The sequence below is a fragment of the Etheostoma cragini genome, chromosome 4 (assembly GCF_013103735.1).
Source record: "Etheostoma cragini isolate CJK2018 chromosome 4, CSU_Ecrag_1.0, whole genome shotgun sequence".
Classification (NCBI taxonomy): Eukaryota; Metazoa; Chordata; class Actinopteri; order Perciformes; family Percidae; genus Etheostoma; species Etheostoma cragini.
Window position 1 is genome coordinate 3,894,202 of NC_048410.1, and position 23,477 is coordinate 3,917,678.

Genomic DNA, 23,477 nt, shown 5'->3' on the forward strand with positions numbered 1-23,477 from the left:
ATATTTTTGGTGGTAGTTTGAGTATGCAATGGGCTACTGTTTCTTAAATATATTTGTTTTTTAAAGATTTTTTGGGGGGCCTTTTTAGACCTTTATTGACAGCTGAAGAAATGAAAGGAGAGAGAGAGAGGGGGAATGACTTGCAGAAAAGGGCTGCAGGGCCAGACTCAAACCCGGGCCCAATGCATCGGGAGTAAACCTTTACATATGGGCGCCTGTTCTACCAACGGAGCTATCTGGGCGCCTGGATGTCTGTTAGGTCAATATATAAGTACTGTATCAGATCGGACTCAGTATCAGCATATATTCAAAGAGGACTTCAATCAAGATCGGGGCTTCAAAGTAGTTGAGCTCCGACTTTTAACAGTACTATTAAGACAAAATAATGGAAAACCCAATGTAAATATTTATAAGCTACATCACTTTGTCCACAGCCCTGAAAATAATGACAACTAGAGTGCACATCTAAAATCAACTTCCTGTCCTGTGACAGCTTCAGCGGTAACTGGGACCACTGAGAGCTTACAAAACAGGTCCACAATACTGGAAGCTGAGGGGAGTCGATGTGTTAAATGGAGCAGAGCTGTAGTAGGATGTGTGGTCTGCAGCGGAAAACATTTTGGGTCAATGGCATTTGCCTTAGTTCACAGAGCAAATCAAATCTGCTGCAGCCACAGTCTTAATGCCACCAAATATGCATCAGACGTGTTTTACATTAGACACTTTGGATGCTCTGGATTAAATGCAAAAAGTAAATCTGAATACCTTTTTAAAAGCTAGAGTGAGTCATTGTTTCTGTTGTGCCAAACAATCCTAACAGGCCTTTAGTCACTGCCTCCTGCAGGAATTTGGGCTTCACAAGTCCTCACCCACTCTGCTTGGTTGGAGGTAAAAGTTCCTCGTTTGTTGGAGAACTCACCAGCATGTCAAAGCAATGAGCTGCCTCTAAGAGCAGGTGCTGATGGGAATGTCAGCCCATGAAAAGTGGAGTAGAATTGGATGAGTCAGGCGCCACGGGCCGGGCACTACTGCCTACTGAGGTGTGTCCTAATCCCGCGCTTCTTCCCTTCTTCCACTCAGTGACAGAGCCCGAGGACAGGGGTGCTATGGTCGGATGTGGAGTCTGAGTTGGAGACGAGGGTGCATGGGGCGGTTTGGGGGGATGTAATTGCCAGGAATAATTAAAGTAACCCTCTTCAATTGAACTGTAGCCTACCAGAAGCTTAAAATGTATCCGACTGGAAAATGTTGCTTGGATACACATATTTCCGACAACCCCTGACAATCTACTGCACCCACGACTACAGTTTTAAGTTGTGAAAGAGCTCAGGAAATCAGTCAAAAGCCTTCCACTGCCCTTTAAAACTGTCTGTTCAAAGGCTTGCTCTACTATTGATGATAGATGAAGGGGACATGTTCAAACACTCAGACATATCAATTCTTTATCTAGCCTTGCAGCACAGGTACGCCGATCAAGTGGGGGTCATATCTGGTTTTTGAACATCCTGCTGGGAGCACAGTGTGTTCAATGGCAACTTCAAATAGCATGATCCCACTTCGGACACTATAGGTTGCTTTACAGAATACATAAACCTTATACACTGAAGAAAACGCTATAGGTTACTGAATATAAGCCTTGAAAGTTTCAAATGAAGAAACGTAAAGTCGCTCCGTAAGCCATATCCCCATTACGTGCAAGGTTTTCAATTTAAGTCTACCAAAAATAAAAATAAAAGAGTCTATAGCCACCCTCGCAGCTCTGTGAGGCTGTACGTCGGCACCGTGATGCTTTAAGGTCAATGCTGACGTTAGCGGCGTTAACATGCTCACAGTGACAACGCTAATACGGTATACGACGGGGTCTTAAAAATAGAAACTTATCAGTTTCCATACGTCATTAAAAAAATGCAATGCAATTATATAGTAGACAAGGATTAAATATTAAATATAATTTATTTAATTCAAGTCGTGCATCGAGTGACCTGGTCTTTTAGACGACCATGACTTCTGCAGTTTGGCAGCATTTCGGGTTCCGACCTAATGAGAAAGGGAAGGTGTTTCAATATTAGTGTTTGGTATTCAGTTTCTGAACGGTGTAGGCACAAGCCAATGGTCTGGTGACACCGTCTGAGCCTAACGTCATCATTTTTAATTAGTCACAGTAATGCAGTATACCGCGGTAAAACAGGGAGGAGGTTTAATGGCATCTAAATTTGGATACCGCCCAACTCTATGAGGTGAACATGAATGTTTGTATCACATTTCATGGCAATCCATCCAATAGTATGTGGAGATATTTCACTCATAACCTAAAATGTGAACGCCATGGTCGCGATCAAGGAAAGGTCAAAGTCCTCCCAATCCATTGTGTGGGGACCATGAATGTCTGATCCACTGCCATGCCTGGAGCAATGTCCCTAGGACGTCTGAAAATCAGATTCTGAGGTGATTGTGGTATCCGTTCAAAGTACACTGTCCTGAAACAACAAACAAAAAAGCATTGATTTAGTTAAATAATGGACATCCATTAGCCAACGTGGCATATGTAATCTATTTTAAAATCAATTCTGATTCTGTTTGCATAATAAACACGCTTACAGTAAACTGGGGGGTCAGAATCAGTACTGGACAAAGGCCAGACTGGGAGAACAAATGTACACCCTACTGAATCTGTTTATTTATAGCCTGAGAAATAAAGCAGTGGGTGACGAGCAAACAAAGCTAGCCACATATGTCACAGGTCATGCATCCTAATCCCCGATGATCTAACCCTAACGTGGCATGGGGTTAAAAAGGAGAGAAAAACAACCACTGTTCAGTGAGTGGGTGCTTAGGCTTTGAGACTTTTGACATTTTAATTAGAGGGTACTCGCAGCTAGATCCCTAAAAAAACACACACACAAAAAACGTATAACGTTAATTACTGCATGTGGGAGAGGGATGGTCTACAGTTGTGACAACATGTAATTTGAGGATTTTATTTGGTGCCATATATGTGCAGGCTGTGTCTTCCGGTGCTTACGTCTCTCCAACTGCTTTACAATATCTGCCAACTCTAGTCCTGTAATTGGAGTGATGCCCGGCTGTGATGCGGCTCGCTATAAAAAAAAAGGCACAAATAGAAACTGGAGAGGCACATCCTGAGAGAAACGTAAAAAAAAAAAAACTACACACTGTCTTCATTATTTCAACCCTCAGCTGACTGCGGGCGGGTTCTCAACTAGAGCAGTGGGTGAAAGTGTGTGTATATATGTGTGTGTGTGTGTGTGGGCAAATATGTAACCAAGAACAGGTGACAATCATTGTTGCTGCAAGGCATTCTTTTTATACACACACACACACAATAAACATCTAAATGTAGAAATAGATAAATTGCTTGTGACTCACTCACAAACACACTGATTCCCATTTAGCAGACTGCAGATTCTCTGATAGGAGGAGCTGTTCGGTTGCTGCCCGACCAGTCTGAGGCCTACGTATTTTACTGCCAACGACTACTTCTGTTATTGTTGTGCACATGACAAATATAGAACCTTGAACATCTTTCAATCTAGGTTTCTTGTTGAAACAGAACTATTTTGTAAAAATTTAGAACACCTGACTAACTCTTTACACTGGTAGCACTGTAGCCACCAACTTTCTCAGTTGCACCAGCACAGGATTTAGATGCACCCGGTCTTTTGGTGCAGCATGGTATTAATCAATGATCTTGCATACTGATGTATAGTTGTCTTTATTGGCCTTCCCTAGTTTTCAGACTCAGACTTGATTTTTGCAAAATAAACATGATCTGAATTTTGTCTGAATATTTCTCTCACGTCAAAGAAGTCGAAAGGCTCAGTGTGTCAGGTCACGCATTGGTGCCTGCAGGTTTTGTGTTTCTAACTGTTGTTTTGCAACCTAAAAGTTTCAAGCTTAATCTGTGTGTTGATCTGGTTATAAGTTTAGAGTTGCCTGCAATACAAAGAGCACTGCTTTCCCCTTTGTACTGCAACCACGGGTTAGCCATAGCGTTTGCCATTGTGGTTGGAAGTGGTAGTCTTCTTCACTCCCTCTTCTCATTTTGCTTTTTAAAATAATCAGCTATTCATTTTCATTTTTTCTATTTTTTGTAATGAAGCACCAGCTAAATGGATTCTTTTGTAACGTTCTACGGCGCCACATACATGCGCATCACACGCTGTGCGTAGGGCGGGAGCACCAATGCTAACGATCATCATGCACTCGCATGAACGCGACCTCGTGGAATTTTATCTCACACACCCACATTAAATGGTTGCATAAGCGACCATTTTGGTCACAGTCTGGAGCCCTGATCTACAAAAATATGTAACTATAAACTGAAAGGTATCCTGTTATAACAGGAACATTTTCTGTTTTTGTGTTTTTTCCCGTCACGGTGGGTCAGCATTCCACTCCCATAGTCCAAGAGCTTTCTACTCTTTCCAAAGAAACCAGGGGGGCAGACAACACTCGATAACTTTCTGCACTCTTCAGCAGAAAATATGCTCTGGTTAAAAAAAAACATATCTTTGGCAGGTCAAGCACACACTTTCACACACACAACTGACCTTGCATAAAAGAAAAACAACTGGGGTCAAAATGGCAGCAACAGCAACAACTTTTCTTGCCCATAGGGGGCACAGTTATGACTGCTGGTCTGAAGCTGCTGGCAATGCTGGGCCTGGTTTCTGCATCAACTACACTTTAATCATTTCAATGTTATGCTCAAAAGTAGGCCAAGACTTTGTTGTGTATAGTATCAGACATGACTGTGCTCTTCACTGTAATGAAAGCTGAGCAATCAGACATTTCTGGATTTCATCAAAGCGATCACTGGCCTCGCTGGGGTTTCTCGCCCGCAGGAGGGAAATAACAGAGACCAAACCCGAGCAGAGCACCCATTAATATTTCATCACGGGTGAAAGGGATTATGAAACTGAAAATACTCTCTTATGTTTCAAAAGGAAGAGCAGCCAGCTGCCATCTGGCAGCCTTGGTTGCCTGGAAACTGCTATTGTGTTGAATGCCGTTTATAGAAATATAAATTTAAAAAACGACAGCGAATTCAAAGGGGATTTGAGATAATGCCTCAACGACACATAGGGAGACACTTCTTCGAGGAAAAGATCAATACATCCTTTAGCTTTGACACTTGTTTTTGGACTTTGTACCTTTGAGAAGTCATGTCTGAAAATCTCTCTCAGCACATATGATTATTTCCCCCCTAATCTACTTGTTCAGAGTTAAGAGTGACTCGCAATAAGCTGGATTTAAAGACCAAGCATCGGAATTTGTAAATGCTAATATTGCTGTCGTGCAGTCAGCTGCCGTGTGGCGAGTTATTTATAGCGCTCCTGGACAGCAGCTGTGGTTAGTTGCTCGGTCCTGCTTCAAACTGTGAATCGTGGTGTCAGCAAATAAATTGGTATATGTGCCACAATCATCCAATTATTGGTTTCTCCATGACTCATCAGTGTGCGGCAATAACTGAGTAGGCCCCCAACTTCTTCATCATTACTACTGGGTGTCTTCCTCCCTCCCTCCCTCAACCTTTCTCTTCCTTTACCATTGTTTCTGTCACTATCTGCTGACTGGTGTTTGAGTTAGTGCCCGACTGATAAAGGATTTTTAAGGCCGATACCGATACAAATATTTGGTTATTTTAAAATCCGATATTCCAATATATCGGCAGATATATATTCAAAAAAAAAATTATCCAGAAACGCCTAACAAAACAAACAGATTTCTATAACTTAAGTTATTTATGAGTTCTCACTAAAATAATATAATTTGTTTTATTGTCACCAGAACAGAGGAACATCAAATTATATTATGGTTCTGATAAATAAAATGTATAAAAATACAAACTTAAGATGTGAAAGTTAAAAGTCCTTTGAACAAAAAGAAATATATATGTCAGAGTGTTGCCAACAGGGACGCTGTAGAGCGCCCTCTGGTGGACAAGTTATGCAAGGCCAACACTCATAACAGGGTTGACCGTCCGTTTTTATTTTCTTTTTTAGGAAAATCGGAAAATGCCTAATACAAGCCAATAATATCTGCCGATATATCGGTTGGGCTCTAGATTGACTTAAACAGATGTTTAACTGAAGCACCCCTCGAGGAAGAAATAATGTTGCTGAGAGACACCTAAGGAGTGTGGGCAAGAAGGTTAAAATTAGCTTCCAGCAAACATAATCATAGCAATGGTAAGAGTATAATTCACTGACATGATTTTCTTAATCTTTTCACGTCAGTCAGCTACTGTAAATCTTCCACCTATTTTCCCCTACTGGGGCATACAGACACCTACACGGTATCTCCAGTCATCTCGGCCCTGAGCAAGCCTGTCCAGCTGTCCCCCAAGTGTGGCCTGTCCACTTGACATTGGAGTCCAGGTCTTGCCGCCAGCTTTTTCTGAAGAGAGGTTGACCTCTCTTCCTTTCCCCTTGGGGATTCATTAAAGAGACTGTCTGATAATATTGCAAGCCAGTTTGCGGAGGGTATGCCATAACCATTGTTAGGGTAAAAAAAAAAAAAACTTCTTAAAACTTCTTAAAATAGAAGCCACACATATCTACAAGGAATTCAGGGCATTTATTGCGTCAGAGATTTTAACTTAGTCATACCCTCCAAAACTTCACAAAGGATCAGGCGAGCTGCAGCAAAATCTCAGCAGTGTTAAAAAGAAAGGTCTTTACATTTTTATATAACAATGTCCTCAGCTGAGGGCATGAGCTGAGGATGCCTGCCTTAAAAGCATGGAACAGAGGACAGGGATGGAGATCATTGCAGTAAACTGTGTCCAGCTCTCCAGAAGTGTCCCACAGGGAAGTGTGTGTGTGTGTGTGTGTGTGTGTGTGTGTGGGGGGGGGGGGGGGGGGGCTGTGACGTACATACTGTAGGTTATTGATAATGGCTGCTGCTGCAGCATTTCACCAATGACAGCTATATTTAGAAACAGAGGGTTCCCTTCTGCTGTCCTGTGCCAGCCAACCGCTCTGCATTATGCTGCAGAGTGCCGTGCTTAACGACAGTAAATCAATGCAACATTCCATGTGCTCTCCATGTACATCCATGGACGTGTTGCATCACAGCACAAATGAAAAAGAGCAGCAAACAGTGATGGTCACATGTGCTGATTGTCTAAAAAGACATTAAGCTTGGTTTACTTCTGTCAGTTTGGTGTCTTTTGACACAATTTTGTAACCTATTTGAATCTATAAGTACATTTAAGGTAAACTGATGAATTAAATGGTTTACTTGTGAGGAATAAACTGTGTATTTTACACTCTTTTGGTGCAATGTTTTTGGATTGGGCTGTACTTTAGAAACATAGTTTGGTATTCCAGATAGTCCAAAATTGTGTACTGCAGTGCAGCAATGCAGAAGTGTAAACTTACTAGCTCCTGCATTTTATGATAATGGTAATCTAATACCAATGCAAACTCCTTCAATAACCTCTTTTATATATATTTTTTAGAATCCAAGACAAAAGGTTAACCGTGGGGGTTCAGTGGGTGTGTATCCTTTCAATAGTAAATTCCTGTATGTGGCATATGTTACATTGTCATCTCATTTTTCCCTACTTTTCCTTCACCATGCTATATCTAAAAAAATAAAAAGAGAGGGGATAAAGCACCTGCATATAACACTGTAATGTCAGGAAAGGGTTTCACTTTGAGTGCCTTTTCCAAAAAATTTGTCCAGCAGGTCCAGAATCGTTCACATGTTGAAAATAGTATTGAAAGCCATTTAATAAAAGGTTACAAAATCACTTTTAAGCAATATTGTCCAGTTTTAACAGACGACTAGACGTCTTTTCTGTTCCATGATGCTGTCAGCTGCTCCAGGAATAAACTTCATTGTTTACCAATGTTTACTCTGCACAGTAGGGGTGGGAATCCCTGAGCACCTCTCGATTCAATTCCGATTCAGAGGCCATCGATTCGATTCTAAACCGATTATCGATGCATCTCGATGCAACACATTTTTTATGAGTTTAATAGATTTTGACATATACTGTATTTGTCACATACAAGTTTTAATGACATTTTTTGTCTATTGAGGCTTTTATTTTGTAGTCATTTCACACTTAAGCCTTAAACATGCTTGTTAACGTCACATTCTCTCACTGTAATCTTTGATGGCTTTGAGGCTTCATAGAACATGAAACATGAGGTGGTCAGATAGAATGTGATAAAGTAGATGAACAGCCTTTATGTGTTTTGCCTAATTATTCCATGCATGTCTTATTAAATCATGTGTATTTATACAAAAATTATTTGTTTTTTCCTTTTGGCCATTTGTGTGTGTTTTTTCTCTGCACTCTTGCCTAAATTAAGTTGTTGTTACAACAATAATTTATATTTAACTTGTCAGAATCAAGGATTGATTTGCGATGCATTTAAGAATCGATTTTTTTTTTTTTTCCACCCCTACTGCAAAGGGTCAGATGAACGCCCCGGCATCTTGTATAGGAGTCAAAGTGAAAATGACTGATTTTTCTCTTTCCACGATGCACGCTGTTCTTTTCCTGATGTTGTACAAACAGATGTGCTGCCCAAGGCCATTCACAGCACTCAGACACCGCCATGAAGGCTTCAGACAGAACACGGCGTGCTAGCCACCTCCACAAACACTGCTCCGTTGCATTCAACACAACTTATTCAATGCGACAGACTCAGGCTGATTCATTCAGTAATCACACAATCCCTGGTACAGGGTGGATGTTTAGAGCAGCATGGGATAGGGTCCCTTCAGCTTTTGTTGTTGCTGTGCGAGCTGCCAGGAGGGGCTCGTCATGTCCTCTGGCAGACCATGTGGTCAGCAGGACAGAGACGCTGGCACATGGTGCCGTCCCCCCCAAACAATGGAATGCCTCGGCTGTTCACAGCTCAGTCAGTTCAGACTCTTGTTGACCAGCCAGTCCCGCCGTCAGTCACAGACAGAGATGAGCACTGCAGGACCAGAGCTAACAGAGCCAGGCTGCGGAAACAGCATCTAGCATAGGACCTGCCCCCCCCCCCCCAAGACAATCGGAACTTTTTCCTCTGTTAGCTAGAAACATTTCCCACAAGAACAATCCTTTTTTTTGCTAAATAGTAAAAATCTGCAGTGTGTGTGCTACTCTGCCTTTTTTAAATTCACATTTAAGCCATGTCTGTTTTACTGCAGCTTTATTTGGCTGATTGACCAAACTATGCCCTCCCTTTGTGATTACTCCTACTTACAGTAGATTCCCTGCTGATGACGTTTCTGTGGGTAGTTATTTTTTCAGATCGCCCAGGGTGAATCTTCGTGTTTTACTACTAGGAACATGAAACGTCCCTATGTCATTAGTAACACCTGTGAAAACTCAAATCGCCTGCTGTTTTAAAGGCCTAAGGAGATCATTTCAGTCAAAGAGGAAGCTATTCCTAGGCTATTGTTATTACTAGAAACAAATCAAACAAAGACAAAAACCCCAAATGTGTTAGTCTGTCTATAACACTTTTCAACTTTTCCAGCATGTTACATTTCATTTCTTTGAAGTATACAGCACGACGCACAGTCATTTCCTAAAACAGCTGGGCACAGCTGTTTTTGTGGCACATTTCCTGGTCTCTATTTTCAGCAGCAATTAAACACATAAAGGTGCTGTGAGGTCCAGAGAGTATTTGGGGCAGTGTGTGTGTGTGTGTGTGTGTGTGTGTGTGTGTGTGTGTGTGTGTGTGTGTGTGTGTGTGTGTGTGTGTGTGTGTGTGTCTGATTGAGTACAAATTTATGTGTGTGTGTGTGTGTGTGTTTGAGTAAAAACAAGTGTGTGTTTGTGTGTGTGTGTGTGTGTGTGTGTGTGTGTGTGTGATTGAGTAAAAAAGAATGTGTGTGTGTGTGTGTGTGTGTGTGTGTGTGTGTGTGTGTGTGTGTGTGTGTGTTTTTTCATGGTAATGAAGGAAGTTACCCAGTACAACAGTGTGGGTCACTGATGTGTATTTTGTTATATTTATGTCGTATTTGGACAACAATAAAGGAAAAAGACATATCAGGCTTTGTTACACAAACAACACCGGTCAGTAGAATGTATTGATTGGCATGGATGCTCCAGTCACAGAATAAATCACTGCAGTAATGTAAGACATCAAGAGAACTGTGTGACCAGCAGTGACCTTGGCTCCCAACCGAGCCGCTGCTCTGACCTCTGTCATTAACCAGCACTGTACATACTGTCCCTAACCCAGCCACCCGCTGTCACACTGCCCCCCTCTTATGACACATAATTGATCACTTCCTGTTTTTATTATGTAAGTGTAACAGAGGTTTAGTTTACATAAGCAGTTTGTAGTGTTTATGCTTTGTCCCAATATAATGCCCCCTGCAGACTACAACATCCTTTCTGGTGTTTACACAAGTTCAGTAACTACTGCAAGTTCATCTTGCATAATGTCTCTTTCTATTCCACAATTACCCGCTGGAATTTGCCCATGTGCACATGGAACGAGGCGTGTTTGGAACAGCTTTGGTTTATGATAACGTCACACACATCAGACGCACACATACGTAGCTACTCTGACCATCCAGGTTGACACGCACCTGTCAAATGCCTTGTGTTCATGTTAAAGTGAAATGTGATAAAACCGCAGAACACATGAAGGTCCAGGCCCGACGCACAGAGAGGCAGATTAAGGAGCACCACCAGTTTTTAGAGAACAGAGGAGGTGCTGAGAGCTGAAGACTTCTTAGTCCTGATCAACTACAGGGTTGCAGTGGAAAGAGTTCAGCAGCCCCCCTTGCTGGATAATCCACAACTGCTCTCAGGAGCCCTGATAGACGAGGCCAAACACCTGGGCATCCTGAGATACAACATCTGGAACAAGATGTAGGAGATGGTCTCCTACACTTCTGTGATTCTGGACTCAAACACTGCTTCTTAAGGAAAATGTACCTGCTCAGTTTGTTTAAATAAAAGAGAGACCGGTGCGCGGTCACGGAAGGCTTGTGGCATGTGCACGCGCCAACAGTTTTGTTGTCATTATGTAGAATTCCTCATAGGGCGGCAGAAACTATGCACTATAGATTTAAGGCTGATACAGACTAAAAAATATCTTTTTTCAGCCAAGATAAAGACACACAATCATTTTAATAATGTGTTTAGTTGCCCCGATGGTATCTTGTAATTTTCCATGCACGGAAGTTTTTGATACAACAGGTTTTAATTGATTAAACTGTTTGTTATTGACCTTTTTTTATGACTAAGACCAGACAATGACTAGAAGGCACCTAGGTCACCCAACACTAACTGTGACGTCATGTGCTTGACAGGTAGCGTACCGTTTTTTGGGTTATAGAGCCTGTTCACTGAGAACAGAGTGTGGCAGGAGTGGTGAGACTGAAGCACTACAGTGAAATACAGAACATGGAGCATAGAACAGCTACAGTTCCACCTCCCCACGTGTAATCTTAAACAGGGTAAGTCTTAAGATGGCAAGGTAAAGTGGTAAAAATATAAATGACAAAAAGCAGCTTCAACTCCCTGTGAGCCAAAAAAGTCCATTCAAAGTCTAGACAGCTGCTGCTGTTCTGTCCTGTACCTTCTCTTGACAAGTGTCAGTTAGGCAGACATGCTGTTTTAGCAAAAAGTCACGATGTGTCCAAACAACACCAACACCTCCTCCTCCTCCCACCCCGATGACTGCATAAGCATACCAGGACACCCTGCCACTGTGTTATTCACTAAAAAACAACCCTGATATGGTCGTTAATCCTATTAAAATCACCATAAGAACAGCCTTTGGCCTTTATACAAAACACAACAAATATGATTATGTTCCCTGTTGCATTCCTCCCATGCTTCCTGTAAAAATCCTGTTCCAGGCTTCAAAATGCAGACCACTTGACCCACTGAAGCTATAGCCACAGAAAGGAGAGGAACAATAAAAGCAAAATAACTGATTCCGCATAACATTTAATGCAATTTAGCACTTAATACTCGGCTGTTGTTAACGGGCAACTGCGTTTTAGACAACATGCAACATGCAAATGTTAGTTAAGAGAGAAACAACATGCATGGAGAGTTTAAAGATGCCATGATGAACTGTGAAAGACAGAGCCTAATATAATAAATACAATGCATTGATAGGACAGTAAATAGCAAAGACCAATGGATGCTTTGTTCCCTTTTTCTTTTCTCACATGACTAACATTCACTGTGACTGCTTACCACAATCTTCTGTGTGCTACTGTGATTAGGTGTGCTAATATTTATCCTGGATCAATATACAGTAATGGAATACATTTTAGCACCACAGAACACAACCTGAATCAACACCTCTGCGGTGAATAAAGGGCCCCTGCTGTGTTTTCTTGTAAACAACCAAAGGTTCATGTTAACTGTTTCTCACTCTAACACATAGGGCCCTATCTTGCACCCGGCGCAGCACAGCGCAAAGCCCCGTTGCAAGTGTCTTTTCTTGTTTGAAGCGCGTTTTACATTAGCCGCAGCCAAGCTGGCTAGCCATCGGCGAGCATCTACAGTCAAAAGGCTTTTGCGATATGTGGGCATTTGTTAGAGCATGGTGGATGGGAAACACAAGTTTAGACAATGGTGTTGAGTGATGAAACAGACGTACATGGGGAAGAGGAGGGTGAGGGGGGGGGGGGGGGGCTGTCGGGGAGGGTGGAGCTGATGGCAGGTTGATCTGGGTCCACAGTTCGACTCACTTGGCCAGTTTCAGCTCTATCTGCTGGCGGATTTCCTGACGCTCCTGGTCGCTGCGGACGGGGAAGATGTTGCGGTCCTCCAGCTCCTGCTTGCTCGGTCGGTTCCGAAGCTTCACAGCCAGCAGCTCCTTCCTCACCCTCCGTGGGAGTGTCCCTGTTGTTGTTGAGCACAAATTAAGGTCAATAACGTCACAGTGTTTTTTTCCAGCTAAGCCCACTGAACTGATGCTAATCAGCACAGAGTGTGCTGTGGTGCTTTTTCATAAGACTTAACCTAACACCTTATTAATTAAATGCATGTCTACATACCTACCTCAAGATGTTAAAGTTTGCACTAAGTGGACCTTTTCTTTTTGTACAACTTTGAATCATGTTTGAATTAAATAATTATGTTTGGAAAAAAAATAGTAATAGTAAAATAAGAACTGACTACATAATCATAGACTCATCATCATATAATCATAGAAAGAAAAAAACAAAACAAAGAAACTTTATTTATTCTTCACATAAAATCTTACAGTACAATATGTAAACCCTGCATTTAATCCATCCTGACCAGTACATCCAAACACACATAGAGTGACACATTCAGTGTCTGGATAAAGAACACTTAGATAACCGTCAATCTTGCGATTGGAGGACAACCTGCTCTACCTCTGCGCCACAGCCAATCCATAGCTTAACTGCTAAATATTTTAGGTTCTAAAGAGTGTAAAAAAAAATATATAATATAATTTGAGCTAAAGTCCTGTACATTTACAAGACATTCATTAGTTATTGTAAAAACGACTCTGTTTTCTAGGGATGGAAAAAAATAATCTAATTGCGAGATTTTCCTTCCAGATATTGTGATTACGATTATTTTTGATAACTCAAATGTTACACCAAACACTTGACTTTGATTCCTTAAAATGGCGAATAATTGTTCAGCCCTACTATTTTCTAATGCCATCTCCTCTACCACACATGGCATCACGGCATGTCTACTGCCAGCAGACCTACCAGAGATGACAGACGCGTTCCAGCTGTCCTGGTCGCTCAAGAATTCGTCCAGACGCCAGTTCTCTTTGTTCTCATCAGACTCCTTTTTGCTCTCCGACTCCCCTGCAGGCTCCCTCTCTGTGCTGGATGTGCGGGACAGACGACCATCTAGCCGGCGCTTCAGAGAGGAGCGCGCCTCCTTCGTCTGGAAACTGAGCTCACACATCACAAGACAAGTCTGTCAATTACAACTTTATAAAACCATGGCCACTCAGAGTTCTCAATTCTGATTGGCTAGGAGGTGTGTATTAACTTTAACACACCTATGATGTGGTGGCTTGTTTGCAGCTCCACGTGAATGTGCCAGTATTCTACTGCAGGTAAGGAGAGTTAGTCTCCTCCTCCTGTCTATTGTGATGTTGCCTTGCAACTCTGACCCTCAGAACCATATTTTATTATGTTTAAAACAGAAAAGCAAGATCATAATTGGTTTTAGCATGTGTCAATTAACAACTCATATTTTCATACAAGCTGGATAATATCCTCCAAGTTTCTGCACTCCATAATTGCGGTTGCTCACCAGAGGCCCCAAAATACAATATGGTCACCATACTTATCACAATACAATATCATTGTGATTCTAAAGATATTGCGATATTCTGCGTTATATTGCAGTTTGTTACCGCTTGTTTTTCTTTCCAAAAGGAAAACTTTGTCAACATCCGTTTTATCTAAAAGTAATCGTTCATCTCCCCATGTGCACTTTTTATCATGAAAAGATCGATGCTTGTTTTCCCGACCCTTAGTTAAAAATGGTGAGCATAGTAAACTTATTTCTAAGGGTGTACTCCTTAGCCTTAGGGACATTTATTGGGGCCATATAAGGGTAACAAAAAGTCCTAGGTTTGTATATATTACCTGCTCACAAACATTTTGGAGTAAAAATAATTTCACTTTCACTCCCTCTCAGAAACTTTGGAACCAAGTCATTTATTAGATGCTTTAAATTGAATAGAGCGCCTTTAAGTAAGTTATCATGGATGACTGCAGTACATCCATGAGCTACACACCTTTGGGACTAAGGTCGTGGCTGTACAACATACTGTATATTTTATGTCAAAATATCTTTCTACATTCTAAAGAAAAGCTAATTGACTGATTGAAAGAAAAAACCTTTGGACAGCTTAATCTATAATAAAAAAAAAATATTGTCTGTATTCGCCTTGCAGCCCAGCCTAGTCTTATTTTTTAGACTGCTGTTTGAGGAGCATATGCTGTTTTTGTCTAAATCCATATTGTCTATATTTGTGTGTGATGTGCACAAATGTTGGTCTTGGGGATAGATTATTATGTTCCGTGAATATAGGCCTTTTAACTGATACTAATATGACTAAGACTAATACTATATCATTTGAAAAGATTTCTTAATTATTTTGTAAAAGTGATAAGACCTACAAAATAGAAACTTTACAAGGCAAATTTAAGTTTCAAGTACATATATTTAAAAGAATCCACAGCTTGTACCAAAGTCTGACCTGTCCTGTCTATGTTTGGTTGCCAGGGCGCGGTGCAGTTCCTCAATGATGCAGCTCGGGGGCAGCTGGGAGTGTAGTGCCCCGAGGTGGGGGGACCCAGTAGGTGTGAACATCCTGCCTCTCAGCAGGGAGCCATGAGGGTCTTTGGGGAGAGAGAAGTTCCGGGGCAAGGTGGCTGGGGACTTCTTAACTGGCACTGAAGGAGCACCTGGAGAAAAAAATATCAATGTGAGACACTGCAGCAAACCAGCGGGACATTACATCAGAGTTCTCCTGGTGAACTCACAGTCTAGGCTGCCCATCCTGGTGAGCAGTTTGACTGGCTTGGGTGGAGGAGAGGTGCTGCCTCTTCTACGCTGAGCCGCTGTCACCTCCGGTTTCCCCTCAACGGTCTCCACCGTCCCTATCGACTGCTCATCACTCGGGTCGCTCAGCGAGGTGCTTTCATCTTCTCCATCTTCACTCTGACCGGGATCTCCAACTGTCTTTGAGTCTTCAGTCACATCTTGTACTGAAATGAAACGTAAGTGATGGTGAGGAAAAGGTTTGTTTAGGAAGTCTCTGTCTCCACCTAGTGGACCATCAGACACATGGGGTTTCAAACTGAAGCTGGCAACAACATACCGTACCAAATTAGGCAGTCAACACAATCAATAATTTATCAGCTTAAAAACACACAATCAAGAACCACACTAAAGAAGAGTATCCCATTTAGATCTACAACAGTTAAGACTTAGGAAAAAATGGACATTTTTAAAATGTGAAAAGGGAAGATTGAAGGGTTAATTTATGGGCTGCCTGAAAAATAAAAAGCATTGAGGATTCCCTGACAAGAACATGTCCTCTAAAATATAAAGCTTCAAGTAATAGATAAAGTATGATGTAGAATGATAAAGACTGTAATGATTTTTGCACTTGACACTAAGAAAAGTACTATGATAAAGTAAGTAAGTAAGTAAAAAAAAGAAATCTGGACTTAATGTGTGAACCTCTTCATTATCTGTGCCACCCCTGGACAGAGAAGTGAAGAGTTTACTGTTAGCTGTGTCCAAAATTATCTATCTACAATGATCCACACTTTATAGCGTGTGTTTGAATTGACCTTTATTTTTCTGCCAAATGTATGATGGAAGTTAGCTCCCAGTTCATTATGCGGGGTACTTTAATTCTCACCAGACATTTAGCAGCACCGTAGCCTCATAGCAAGAGGGTCCTGGGAATTTTGAATCAAGCGCTTATTTCTGTGTTGAACATTAGGGTTTGTTCTTACAAGTGTTTTAGGCACACAGTGTCGCACTCGAGTATACGACGCTTTACACACTCACAGTAGCAGAGCGCATACTTCTTTGTACCGTTAGTATGTGTAATTGTTGCCTAAAGAAAACAGCTTTAAAGTTAACAACGCCAACAATTGCTTTGCTTTTTATACTTAATATACAGTAAAAAAAACATTTAATTTCTAAATGTGTTATCTCAGACCTGAGCGCTAGACTCTACCTGTTGAGGCCTCTAAATCGCTGCCCAGGTCCTCACTGGTGCTGGCCAGCGGCGCCACGGGCTCCTCGTCTCTGTCCTCGCCATCTGAGTTTGTCGGGGTGTCTGGATCTTCACAGTTACCCCCACAAGCAAGACCTGACTCTGCATCCAACGCACAGTGGAAGAAAGGACAGTAATGAGTCTGAATAGTAGGCAGGCACCATGTGGCTAAACAGGTGAACTGTGATCAGCCTGGAGTCATATGTCATAGCTCTCATTTTGCACCTGTCTCCATCTCCCCGCGGTTCCTCCTGACGAGGTCATCTTTCTTCAGTCGAACGGCTGCCTTCTTCTCCACGGCTAAAGGACACAAACATTATGAAAACTGGTCCGCAGATTGAACGGACAATAAAAACATGTGAAGCGGCTTGGGTCTAATTGCAAATACAGCTTCCATTCCCCAATTGCCAAACCAGCCAGCATTCACCACCACTGATGAAGCATGAGTCTTACGTCACACTCACTTGCAGAGGGCTTCAGCTTTTCGTTTTTCTTTTTCCTCCATTTCCAGGGCTTGAAGATGCGTCCCAGGCTGGCCAGCTTGCTGTTACGGCGTACAGGAGGCGTCCGAACCCCTGAGACCAGGCAACCTGAATGTAGCGCCCTCTGCTGGTCCATCACATCTACAACACAAAACATCCGGAACACTAGCGTTAGACTCAATCAGTGTACCGACATGGTGAGAAATGAAGGGATTTCTTAAATCTCCTAAATAAAAATATCCTCATCCTCATGGGAGAGTAGCAAATATGGGTCATTGGCTGTAAATGCCTTATTGATTCCAGTCGAATTTCTGAAGAAAAGCGAGTGGTGGGAAGAAGACAGAGAATTGCATTGTTTGTGAGTGACTCACATGTTTTCAGGGCAGCCAGACCTTCCTGGCCCCAAACACACAGACAATAGAACGCTTTTAAAAGACACAGAGAATAAACAATCAGCTTCAGCACAACGCGCCTTTTCTAAGGTAAATTCAGACATCTGCAGCATGTAATCCCCAAGTTATTTGACACTGATTGTGACAATGTCTTGGTGAAGTACACTGGCATGTACAGACATCATACAGTAGTGCCACAATTGTACAAATCTTACATGCTGCTCCTGACAAACCTGTTATTTTTTCCAGCATAGTGCCAGATCTCCGTGTCCATGTGTTCGTTTAGTTGTGTTGTCTTTTATTGTCCTTTATTCGTCATTATTTTTGGGTACTGACAAGAATTTATTCCAGGGTTTTGGAAAGCCCTACTTTTGATACAATGCTTAATATTTAAAGTTTTTTTTAAATCATTTACACAAACAGATAACATTATTCTAATACCCACACTATGTTTTGTGTGTATTAAAACAAATAATCTTAATTAAGGGCTGTAATTTAAACTTTTTTTTTTTGTCAGACCAAACAAGACATTTGAAGAAGCACTGACCGTGTGTGTGTGTGTGTGTGTGTGTGTGTGTTTGTGTGTGTGAGATCATGACAAAATGGGGTCCTGGAGACACCAAGCTCGATTTGGTGTCACGCCTGGTGTGATCCCATCAGAAGATTATCTCTAGTTTTGTCTAAAACTCAATCTTCAGTTCACTATTAGTCAAAATAAAGAATCCAAAACAGTCTTCACATTTGAAAAGTTCAAATCAGAGATCCACCCAGTCCATTAAACTAATCGATTACCTGACTAATCGTGTGCAGAAGCTTGGATTTCTAACGACAGACAACGACTGTCAATCAATGGCTCTTCCTCTTAGCTGGTACTCTGACTTCTTGAAGCACTTTTAAGCCTGCATGCTAAGCTTTACAGTAGGGTGACAATGATAGACACGCAGAAAAGCACAGAGGCTGACTTAGCGGACTGCTGCATCGAGTAGCAGGGAGAGAGAGAGAGAGAGAGAGAGAGAGAGGTTCCTTGGAGAAAGGACAGAAATAGGCACTCCTACACAGTCTGGCTCCGACAACAAGCTGACACCTCAGGGAGCCTACAGCTGAGCCGTGGGCTGTGCACACTTTCATTTTCTGCGTCAATATCCACATCTGCTCATTTATATCCCTTAAGAAATTAATTACATACACTTATTACAGTCCCCAGTCCCATAATAAGAGGAGAAAAGGAGGTGTGTTGTGGTATTCCACAGGGGAGGATGGATTTGGTGGTAAAGGTGCCAGCATGTGGAATGGGGGCAAGTAAAAGCAAGGTCAAAATCTAACTGAAAAATATTCACCCGTTCTACAGAATGATGCAGGGAGCAGCCAGGAATAGATACTTTCAAGTAGGTGTATGTTTACAAGGATCTCCATCACAGATACAAGCCATCATACAAACCCTTGCTAATGTTAGACGGTTAACAAGTTCACAAAGGGGCCAGGGCTGCAACTAACGATTACTTTCTATTTCAATTAGTCTGCCAGTTACGTTATCAATTAATCAATTATTGCTTTAGTCAGGTAATTGGCCTTCCTAATTTCCTGAAGCCCAAAAGTGATTTTTTGTTTTGTTTCTGTCCAACAATCTTACCCAATGACTATTCAATTTACTAGCACATACGACAAAGAAGAGAAGTATTTTTGGCATTTTTTTAGAAATATCTCCCATCTAGCGTGTTGATTATAAAGTATGTATTACATCTACAGTAGCCTTCACGCTTCAAAAAGTTGCATGAATATGGAGTGTCTACCCAAAGGGGGTCAGCCTCTCCTCTCTGAGCGTAGCTCCCATGGTGCCATTTTAATGCTAAGAAGCCATCACCTGCAGTTAGCATCCCATTGACTAACATTCATTTTGGCGCCACTTTGACAGTGAATAACTTCACATCTGAAGACTCTATTTGTGCATTGTTTATTTCTGAAGAAACACGACAATGTATAAAGGCTCCATTACCTTATACCTCGCGTTATGGCTCTGTAGCAGACGTTTTTGTAAAAATAGGCTAACGATTGTGTCATAAACACGCGACTTGCTGTCGCATAGTCGACAAATCACTATTACCTGGAGAAGCTCGCGGACAGTTTTGACTTAAAGCAGCTGTTTAGGTTTGGTTACTAATGTTAACTAGCATGATAATTAGCAGTAATTAGCCTATGTCTATGTTATCTCTTAACATACATGTATACCTACGCTCTCCGTCTCTGCTGATTGGGAATGATTGTGATTTCTCTTGCACAGCTACCAGAAGACTTACAACTTTCAGACATGTTGCTTACGTTACATCTACGTTGTTAAGCTCAGTTCGAGGCTGTGCGGTAACGCCTAGCCATCACCGGAAAAGTGTTTCTAGTTTCCTTCACTCGTCTCCATCCAGAAGAACAGGATCTGTTGGTCCATTTCTTTAACTGTCTATGGTCTACCCCCAGTTCATGCAAATGGAAATGTAAAATGTCAAACAGATAGGAATACTTGGAATTAATGGTGATGGTAAATATTTATAAAAAAGGACAAGTTTGTAAATGGGCAACACTGATTTTGATAATGAAGAACTAAACACATTAAACACACTGACCTTTAAACTTTGTTTTTTAGGGTGTAACAAGCTAAAAGTTCATCTGCGTACAGCCGCGAACTGCTTATTTCCACTGTGTTGAACAGACCTCCTAATCCTCAAAGAGAGGTAACATTATAAAAATGCAGACTCAGCTAATGACAAAAGGCCAATCATTACTGAAGAAGTGTGTCAAGGCTTTCACTCACAATCAAAGCTGCTTGACCCGCAACAATGAGAAGCAGGTCAGTTGCCCAAGTCATGTGTGCCTGCCTAGCACGACGAATTCAGGTCAAGCTTGTAGTAACTGTAGCAGCACACCCAGGGTCAGGCGGCCGTTGCAATGGTTACCACGTTGGATGCTGCAGAAAAAAGGGCCCTGGGAGGCAGAGAATCACCACAGCATGAGGAATAGGGAGTTGCTGGGTGGATGGGAAGGCTGTTGCCACAGAGAGATGGAGAGCTGCAGCCAATCGCTGCCCAGCATGTAGCGATGCATAATGTACGTCAGGGAGCCACTGTATTTATAATTTGCAAGTTATGCTGAATTATTTATTTATGTGCTAGGGTTTGAGTGAACATTAGCATGTCTTTTTTATGCAAATGCAGGAAAATAATTATCTTTTCAAGCAGGGAAAAGAAAATGAATTGTAAAGTCAGAGAGTGTCCAGTGGCTACTGTAGCATAAAGCAAAGGTCTGCTGCAGCAGATAGCCAAACACAGAGAGCACACACACAACAGACACACACCACAGACACAACGTCCTCATCATCACTCACATTTCTTATAACTTGTTGCCATGATTTTAAGGCTCTTGAGTGTTTTTGGAATATATACACAAGCAAAAAGTTAGGTTTTTAGGGAAATCACATAATGTCTAAAGAAATAACATTGAAGTCGACAAATCTTTACTGCAAACTCGCTGCTGAACGCCACACGTGACTGTGGGTATATGAATATGAAGATGAATGATATGTTAGAAGGAAATAGCACCAAGTAACATTTACTACTAGTCCTAATAGACACGTTACATGACGTTTAGGGTAAATGCGTTGGATGCTTGGCCACAAATTGACTATAAATGAGTGTAATATTGAGCCAAATAACACATGCATACATACATATCATATGATACACAGCTATCCAGTCCTTCTCCAGATTCTCACATGTTCCCAAAAGAGCCGACAGGCTCAGACTGACTGGTCACCGCGGTGCATTATTAGAAGAAAAGAAGAAAGAAAAAAAGCAGAAGAAAGAAAATAGTTATTGTAACAGAACCTCGTTCAAAAAGGCGTAAAAATGCGAGTTTAACGGAGACGGGAGCGGTCCGAGTGAGCGGAAACGAAGTGTGACGCCGGGTTTTTACAGCTGAGGATAGCTGCTAGTGTTGATGGGCCATGTGGACCCCGCCCCGTTGGCCGGGAGGAGGAGAGCAAATAAACGGGCACACACTCATCCCCTACTGCAACACATACAGTAGCCGAGCGTAGGCACTCTGGCAGAGGCAATAGGTTACAACACACACACACACACACACACACGCACGCACGCACGCACGCACGCACACACACACATACACACACACACACACACACACACACACACACGCACACACACACACACACACGCACACACACACGCAGTTTAAAAGCAAGTTTTTTGCTGTAATATTTTTACATCAGGTAGCATACTTGTTTTGGGGTGCTTAAATATGTATTAGAACCTTATTTTTTTTAGCGTTTTAACATATCTACAATTTATCTTGAGCTAATTTTGTATTTTTTTATATAGCCCAAAACATATGTCTATGTTAGAATCTGAGTGTATCATTAAGAGTATAGGACAGTCCACTGGGTAGGCTTGGTAATAAATAAATAATGTCAGATATGTAGAAGGAAGAAAACTTTGAAATATATTACACAGAAAACACCACAGGTGATCAAATGTAATTGGACTGTATTTATATAATCTTTTTTTCTAGTCCTTACGACTTCTCAAAGCACTTTTACGGAGCACAAAGTGCTTAAATAGAGTGTGAACCTTTTTTTATTAATCTTTTTTTTCTTTACTTGCATCATACACTCCATCGGCACAGAAGACTAATTATTAAATATTCAGACAACGTCACATCTGGTGTAAACAAAGCTTTGTGGTTTCAGATCGATTAGACGGCCACTTATACACACCGAGGGAAGGCAGGAGTTACATCAGAGATGATGAAAGTCAATGGCTCGATTTCTCCTCAGGGACACACAAGCAGTAAGCATTAGGAATGTAAACAATGTAAGCAATCTCATTCAGTATTTACAAGACTTCCTCTAGGATGGAGGGCACGCCAAAAGGATGCCCGCACAAACTGGGATCACTTAATGACAACTGACACATGACCTCAAGCTTGCCAACTTAAATACGAAGAAATCTGAAGCGATCGCACCAAGGTAGTCACAATTTTCAGTGTACACAAATTTACAACGCTCACAGTGAGTATTCCCATCTTGGAAAAATATATTCCAAAATTGGAAAAACGGGAGGCTATCCTGTTCTTTCCATTTTGCCAAGATTGCGTGAAATCATTGCATTATTGGATTTTGAGCTAAAAATGCTGTAGGCCATGGATAATCAATTGTATGAATAATTGAGCACGCTATATAGTGTATAGGCAGCAAAGACTTTGAAGACAAGACGTCATTCTGTATGCAAAGACTAACTTTGAAAAATAGACAACAAATTTGATTAACTGAGACTGCAGAACACTGACACATCATTGCATATATTAGATGAACTTTATAATGTATTTTTAAATATAATGAGGACTGTTGTGATGAGTTTGGCCCCACTTATATTAGATCTGCATTAGGAAGGGATCATTTCTGGGGCATTCTTTCAGATGGGTCAGGGGGGTGGTATTAAACAGTTGTGCAGTCACAAGGGAGTAGAGAGAAAATGGAGACGCTTGCTCTACATCAGCAGTATAACAGCTCTAACCTGCAGTTACATGGAGTGTCCATTTGTGGAAGAATTTTCCCCAAAGCACTTTGAAATTGATTGCAAACCTCAACCGCAAAGTAGTCACATAGTAGTAGTTCAGTGATGGCTGAGAGAGCCTGTGTTTCTCATATTAGCCCCAAAGTAACTCAATCAGGGGGCAGTTATTAAAAGCCTGACATGATGTTCAGAGTTGACAAAAAACAAACATCTAGACCCAAAATTCCTTTGCAGATGGTAAATTAATATTAGATACATTATAACTTAGTAGCT

General features: G+C 41.5%; 1 protein-coding gene and 1 long non-coding RNA gene across 3 annotated transcripts in view; both read right to left on the reverse strand.

Moving 5' to 3' along the window:
• phactr3b (phosphatase and actin regulator 3b) overlaps positions 1-23,477 on the reverse strand; it is a 42,889-nt gene that overhangs the window by 8,655 nt on the left and 10,757 nt on the right. The window contains exons 1-8 of one of the 2 annotated variants that reach the window (XM_034868507.1): positions 21,341-21,619; positions 17,219-17,377; positions 16,980-17,054; positions 16,716-16,856; positions 15,505-15,729; positions 15,219-15,426; positions 13,705-13,895; positions 12,703-12,856 (exon numbers count right to left, since the gene is read on the reverse strand). In XM_034868507.1, coding sequence (XP_034724398.1) covers positions 12,703-12,856; positions 13,705-13,895; positions 15,219-15,426; positions 15,505-15,729; positions 16,716-16,856; positions 16,980-17,054; positions 17,219-17,377; positions 21,341-21,347 — 1,160 coding nt within the window. In that variant the 5' untranslated portion in view covers positions 21,348-21,619. Of the gene's footprint in view, positions 1-12,702; positions 12,857-13,704; positions 13,896-15,218; positions 15,427-15,504; positions 15,730-16,715; positions 16,857-16,979; positions 17,055-17,218; positions 17,378-21,340; positions 21,620-23,477 lie in introns of those variants that run through there. The other variant, XM_034868506.1, reaches the window with a different exon arrangement.
• On the reverse strand, positions 64-5,178 carry LOC117942859. Its single transcript, XR_004656240.1, has 3 exons — positions 5,168-5,178; positions 1,192-1,194; positions 64-244 (listed from the first exon to the last, which is right to left on the reverse strand). It is a non-coding gene; the product is annotated as an uncharacterized LOC117942859 (long non-coding RNA).